This window comes from Saprolegnia parasitica (assembly GCF_000151545.1).
Source record: "Saprolegnia parasitica CBS 223.65 unplaced genomic scaffold supercont2.13, whole genome shotgun sequence".
Classification (NCBI taxonomy): domain Eukaryota; phylum Oomycota; class Saprolegniomycetes; order Saprolegniales; family Saprolegniaceae; genus Saprolegnia; species Saprolegnia parasitica.
The window spans coordinates 363,391-369,716 of NW_012156407.1; the positions used below are offsets into that span (position 1 = coordinate 363,391).

At 57.2% G+C, this 6,326-nt stretch overlaps 2 protein-coding genes across 2 annotated transcripts; both read left to right on the top strand.

The window, feature by feature from the left end:
- Positions 1-105: 105 nt before the first annotated feature.
- SPRG_04421 (hypothetical protein) lies at positions 106-2,418 on the top strand (the record flags this gene model as incomplete). Its single annotated transcript, XM_012343345.1, has 17 exons — positions 106-118; positions 151-248; positions 297-459; positions 506-649; positions 693-748; positions 803-907; positions 958-1,041; positions 1,084-1,222; positions 1,272-1,381; positions 1,432-1,460; positions 1,511-1,571; positions 1,619-1,700; positions 1,750-1,914; positions 1,962-2,021; positions 2,070-2,115; positions 2,160-2,281; positions 2,330-2,418. 17 exons carry the CDS (start codon positions 106-108, stop codon positions 2,416-2,418), a joined length of 1,566 nt encoding a protein of 521 aa, XP_012198735.1.
- Positions 2,419-4,680: 2,262 nt separating this feature from the next.
- On the top strand, positions 4,681-5,718 carry SPRG_04422 (hypothetical protein; the record flags this gene model as incomplete). Its single annotated transcript, XM_012343346.1, has 7 exons — positions 4,681-4,719; positions 4,764-4,828; positions 4,879-4,967; positions 5,054-5,115; positions 5,229-5,440; positions 5,548-5,604; positions 5,655-5,718. 7 exons carry the CDS (start codon positions 4,681-4,683, stop codon positions 5,716-5,718), a joined length of 588 nt encoding a protein of 195 aa, XP_012198736.1.
- Between the last annotated feature and the right edge of the window lie 608 nt (positions 5,719-6,326).

The following is a 6,326-nucleotide window of genomic DNA, read 5'->3' on the forward strand; positions in this document are numbered from 1 at the left end:
ATCGCAGCTGTCGTGGGCCTCTGCCTCACACCGCAGACGCCCGCCGAGCCATCGCTGACCACGGCCACCGTCGAGGTACAGGTCGTCGAGCTCGCACGTCGCATCATGGGCTGTCGTAGTACGATGTCATTATCGTTGGCGCGGGCCCAGCGGGCTCCGTCCTCGCGAGCAAGCTCGTCCAGGCGACCAACTGGAGCGTTTTGCTCTTGGAAGCCGGCGACGCGTCCCAGCGCGAGCTCGGCGGCGAGGTCCGTTCGCCTACGCCTAGCTCTGGATCTCGGATCGTTGCGTACTAGTCGTTTATCTCGTTCGAGGGAAAAGACATGCCGTACACGCCGTTTGATGTGCCGTACTACTGGAGCGACGTCTCGCGCATGGCGAGCTTCCACTGGGACGTGCCCGGCGTGTTTGTCGCCAAGGCGCTCGGCGGCTGCGGCATCCACAACGCCATGCTTTATGGTACGATTGGATCGACCACAGGTAGGTGCCATGTCGTGGCTCTTAGTGCGTGCGCTACCCAGCGACATTGCTGCGTGGGGCCTCGCGCCGACGTGGACATGGGCGACCGCGCTCGCCATCTACTTGGCGACCGAGGCCTTTGACGGACCACGTGTGGCGCACCACGGCTACGATGGCATTGTCCAAACCAGTATGTGATCGATTTTAAGGACGAACGTCACGCAGCGTTGTAGGCGCGCCGGCGCAGATTGACGGTCTCTCGAACCAATTCCTCGCCGCCTGTGCCCAAGTACAGTCGTTGTTTTGTTGCTACTAGTATCTCATAGCGGGTGATTCCACGTAGCGAGGCATCCCAGCGTCGAGCGACTTTAACGCACCTGACCAGCGTCTTGGCGCCGGCATCTACCACTTCAACATTCGCCACGGCATGCGCGAAAGTGCGGCCAAGGTACTTTACATAATCCTTGGCCTTTCTAGGCTCAATCCCTGAGCTATTAGGCGTTCCTGGGGCCGTTTATCAACAAGAAGCTCGACGCGGCGACGCGCGCGCGTCTGCATGTGCGTCTCAACACGACCGTCGAGGTACATTTTTCTTTTTGAAATTTGCTGAATTTTTTGGTGCAGCGGGTCTCGCTGCAGGACGGAGTCGCCCGCGGCGTCCACGTCCGCGCCGCCCATGACGAGCTCCAATTCATTGCGAGCAAGCGCGGCGTCGTGCTCACGGCCGGCGCGATCCACACCCCCAAGCTCCTCACGCTATCAGGTACTAGTACGACGTCCAGGGCAATTCACCAAGACTCGAGATGGCGCAGGGCTTGCGGCCAAAGAGGTGTTGCGCGACCTTGGTATTCCCGTGGCGGTCGATTTGCCGCTCGTGGGTAGAAACCTCCAAGACCACCCTGCGATCGCCATGACGTATACGGTACTTCATGCTCTTTGTGTCGAGTCTTGGCTATCGAAACGGATGATCAGGCGAGCCATCCGCTCAACATCAACATGACGTATAGCGCTTGCGTGCTTGGACGGCGTTGTGTATGTATGACGTGAGTAGGATGGCGTGGGACGACTACTTGACGCGGCGAGGCGGCTGGCTGAGCACGACGGGGCTCTCGGTTGGCGCCTTTTTGCGACGCCGGGAAGCACGGTGCCCGACCTGCAGCTGACGTTTTTCCCACGCAAGTCGGAGCCGCAGTGGGCCACGACGCCGGGCGACGAAGTCCTTTTCACGATCGCACTCTTGAGTAGGGTTGCGAGAGGTGAAATCGAGGCTATGTCATTGGTTTATACTAGCGCCCGAAGCGCGCAACCAGGTTGTGGTCACGTCGCGCAACGCGTCCGTAGCCTGCCACGTCACGAGCGAGATCCCCGAGGCGGCGAGCGAGCACCTGAGCGAGACCGACGCGCGCAAGCTGCTCTTTGGCATTGCCATTGTCCGCGACTTGGTGCAAGCCCCGGGTGCGGCTCGGGTTCTGTTCTAGGGCTAGGGTTTACCGTGTTGGTAGCATTGGCGCCGCTGCTTGGGGGCGAAAGCATGCCGGGCGCCGCCATTGCCTCGGACGACGGTGCGCTCCTCGCGTCTGGCTTTGTTATAACAAACACGTGGGAGATAGCGCTCTTGGCGTGGGTCTTTGCCAACGTGTACCGCAACTCGCATTGGTACGACGAGGCTTTGTCATGGTATAAATTACGACGGACTTTAGGGTCGGGAGCGCCAAAATGGGGTCGAGCCCAATTGACAGCGTTGTTTCGCCGTCGCTCCGTGTCTGGAACACGACCAACCTCTTTGTTGCTGACGCGTCCGTGATTCCCGTGATTCCCAATGGTACGAGAAGTGGACACGCCGAAAGTTGATTGATTGATACACTACTAGGCAACGTCCATTCGACCGTCGTCATGGTGGCGACCCATGCCGCAACGCTCGTGGCCGCGGCCTTGGCCGACCAGGCGACCGTTGCCTAGTGCCAAGACTTCCATGCGCTTGAGATCCGAATACACCTGCACACGAGTTGGCGTGTCCGAGTCTTGCTTGGTGTGCTTGTCGTGATGCTGCAAAAGAGTGGAAGAGACAAAAGTGTATAAGAGTAGAGTCATTTCTTGATCTTGTATATCACAACAGCGCTCTACCTTTTTGAATCAAACAACCAAGACGCCGGCGTTGTCTACATCGTATGTACGCTGCCGACGGTCAACGCACCGTTGATGTATGGCGTCCTAGCAGGTAGAAAACGAGAGAAATGAATATACAGCGACTCAATGTGTCATGGATACATAGGTCGCACTTGTTGCCGTCCTCAGTGCCACAACGTCGACTACAGTGCGAGCGCTTTCTACACATCATAGGATGATCTTGTCTTGCGACTCGCATCAGCGCTGCGGCGCACCTTGCTGCTACCACCGCGCGGGGGCCCATCTACCAATCTACCACCTACCAGAGACGGCGCCGCAGCTCCAGCGGTGTCCGACCATTAGCTTGCGTGGCACCGACTGCATCTTGGTCTGCTATCGCGATGAGAAATTGCACGAGCGCTTGCGGCTGAGTCTCCTCACCAACATGAACGCCGCCGCGCTCGAATGAGGCCACCAAGTTTGTCGTCCACGAGCAGCTACTAGCGTCGGCAAAGGATGTTGCCGTCGGTCCAAGCAGGGGCAGTACATAGCTACGTACACCACCCGAGACATGATTGTGGTGCGTTTATATTCCACATTTGCCTGTAGCGCGTACTTCAAGGTTGACTGGACGCACGACAGTACACTGTACGCGATTGAGCGACCGACCGCTTCACCACACTTGATGCGACGGGTATATTTTATTACATCGCTGGCCATAACAAGTCCACGTTTCGATACATCGGTCTGCAGGATTAATATTTCTCGGATCCAGCCTTATTAAATGAAACGACGGGCGGCGCCGATGGAGTAGCCCACGCTGGCCTCTTTGTCGAAGGCGTCACGAGACCGAATGCATGCACGATGCATGCGTAGTATATTCGTGCACCGACCGCTCCTGCACCAACGTGAGGAAGCGCTCGGTCCCACGTCTTGTTGCGGATTGTTGGCATGTTTGGTTCCGGAGGAAACGATGGTACCACAGCTGGCTGGGCTTCTATCGGGAGCAAGTAACGCGTCAATACCTCCAGCGGCAGTGAGACTGACCCATCATCAAAATGCATCGTTACATCGCGCCACAAACGAAACGGCCAAGCAGGGCTGTCGTCGAGGACGGCTTCAACAAGGGCTGTGTGTGCTTCTCTTCGGGCCGTACATCTACCACAGAGGTTGGAATGTCCAGCGCCAAGCGCAGGCGGTGACACACTGCTATCATTCGTCGCTAGTGCGTGTATCGGCGGTCGCAGCGTGGCTTCTCTATGATATTGAAGTACGTGTGCAGCCGCTCTGAAAGTGCTGGCTTCATATCTCGATGGAATGGAAGCCGCGACGGCTTTAAACGCCGCCTTCAACGTCGTCAAAGGTGCCGTGCACCTCGGGTCGGCGACCTGGTCCGGCAAATTTTGGGCGACCACAGGAGATTCCTTCTACAGGGTGCGACGCGTTGACAAGGCGAGAGGCGTCCTCGAGTCGCAACGTGCACACATATAGCAGAGTTGCACGCCTTCGTCTTCTCATTGAAGTGGCATCGACATTTCCATCGACTAGTTCGACTCGTTGTACCAACGAAGACAACGCGAAACACCTTCATATGCAGGTAGTGGGGCAGAGCACTGGTTGTTCACACACAAGTGTAGTCCGACCCTCCTCGTCTGTTTCGTGGCTGGTGTGTAACACCGTTGAAAAGACGGTCGCATCGCCGCTTGCAGCGTCGACGCGATGCTTGCTCCCGACGGAATCGAAGCCATGCTCGGTGCGGTGTCATCGCAGAAAAAGATCGAAGATGAAATCCCTCTAATCCGCGACAAGCACGAGAAGCAGCTGGGTTTGAGTGCCTCCTCACCGAACGCTGGTGCAGTAAAGTCGGCCGTGCTTCGGGTCCCATGGCGTGTATCGATGACAGCTACGGACGATCGCTGTTGCGGAGTGAGGCCCATACTCGCCAAGAAGGCAACTGCAGCCACGCGGGTCGTCGACGGCGGCCGGAGTTTCGACGCTGCCCCGCTCAGCCCGCGTTGGCTACTCGCACCTCGCCGTCACCGCTGGCTACTCCCAACACGCGTTCTTTCTTTGGACTCTCGAGAGCTCACTCGCAGATTTGCAACCTCAAGCGCCATGGCCACCACCGCCGAAGCCCTCCTCGAGGAATTCGAGGTACGCGAGTGTTCGCGCTTCATCACGTCCTCACTGTCCTTTAGGCAGACCTTCAACACGACATCGAGGTCCTGAAGCTCCACAACGAGACCGGACGGTTGGAAGGACGGTACGCCCAATGCTGCTTGTCGTGACCCCACGGTATGCATGATTGTGTAGGGTTCGCACGATCCAGTCCAAGGTCGATGCCCTCGCCCCGATCAACGGCGAGCAGATTGCGCTCGCCACCCGTGCCTACGAAACCCGCGGTACGTATGGACTTTTTTTGGCTGCGGTTCACCTCCAGATGTACGTTTACATGTCTGCGTTGTTCATATCGACCAACACACGGTAGCGCCTTCGATGGGCTCCGATGCGCGGTCGCCCAACAGCTCGCCGGGCCTTCGCCTCCCATCGGTGCGGTCGTCTTCCGGCCTTTTTCACGGTGACGCGGGACATGATTCGTGCCGCCAACGATCTGGCAACGGTACTACCATTTACGCTACAATAGTGTGTTTAGCTTGATGTAGCTTTACTGCTGCGAACGCTCCGCCGAATACACGATGTTGCACGACGTGGTCCTCATGGCGACGTTCAACAAGTTCAAGGCGGTCGTAAAGACCGAATGCTGCTGGCCCTTCATTGCGCACTTCCTGCGCAACCGCGGCGGCCACAACGGTCTCCCAGACTTGCCCCTCTTTGCGGACGCGGCGATTTTTACCCAGGAAACGATGCACGCTCGGTACGTCGCTTCTGTCGTTGCTTGACGAACGTATCATCACGTCCTTTATCTATCTAGACACACGCGCATCGAGAAAATGATCCGGTATAAAAGTCCGACCCTCACAGCCTCAAGGCATACCTCAACAAGGCCATCTGGACCGAAGGTCGGTCTTACTATGCGTGGTACATTTTTTCAAATCGAAACAACGTGGGATCCTAACAATGCGACATAGTGACGACAAATACCGCAGATACGTCTACGTCGCTGTTGCGTGCGAGTACATCGCGGGGCTTTAGCGCCGAGCACTCTGCCGCCCCGGCTTCGAACCTTTCGTATTTTGCATGTTGACGCTAAAGTGAATAAACTTGAAAAGCGTTTTTGGTTGTTTGCCGACAACTAGACCCCGACGGTGTGGGAGATGCAATGGTGCGATCGACAAGAGCCGACGCTGCTAAAGCTACTTAATCTCTAGCACGATAGGGCGAAAATCGCCAATGGCCGGCAGAAGAAATAGCCCTTGCATCCCAGCGACGTCTGCCGACTCGAGGGGACCATCCTTACGATGCAGCAAATAGATCGCACGCGAAGAAGAGCCAATGCGTGGCGCTAGTCGAGCCAAGGTAAAAGATCTCGTGCAGCGTTGGTTGTTCTCGACGGAAAAAACCCTCGCTTCAACACGTAGAACGCGAATCGGCGCCAGTGTACGCACTGCTTATTGTGGCGGTGCGAAAACGCATCTCATCCCGCTGAGCTGCCGTACAAACCACGGGCGCTGACGTGCGGTTTTGGTTTGATGACAGACGTCGCGTCGCTCGTGAACGAGTCTTTGCCGCCGCCACCGCGTAAATGGGATTCGGACTCGACGAGCACTCAAGATCGATTTAGAGGATGGATCGGTCGTCGG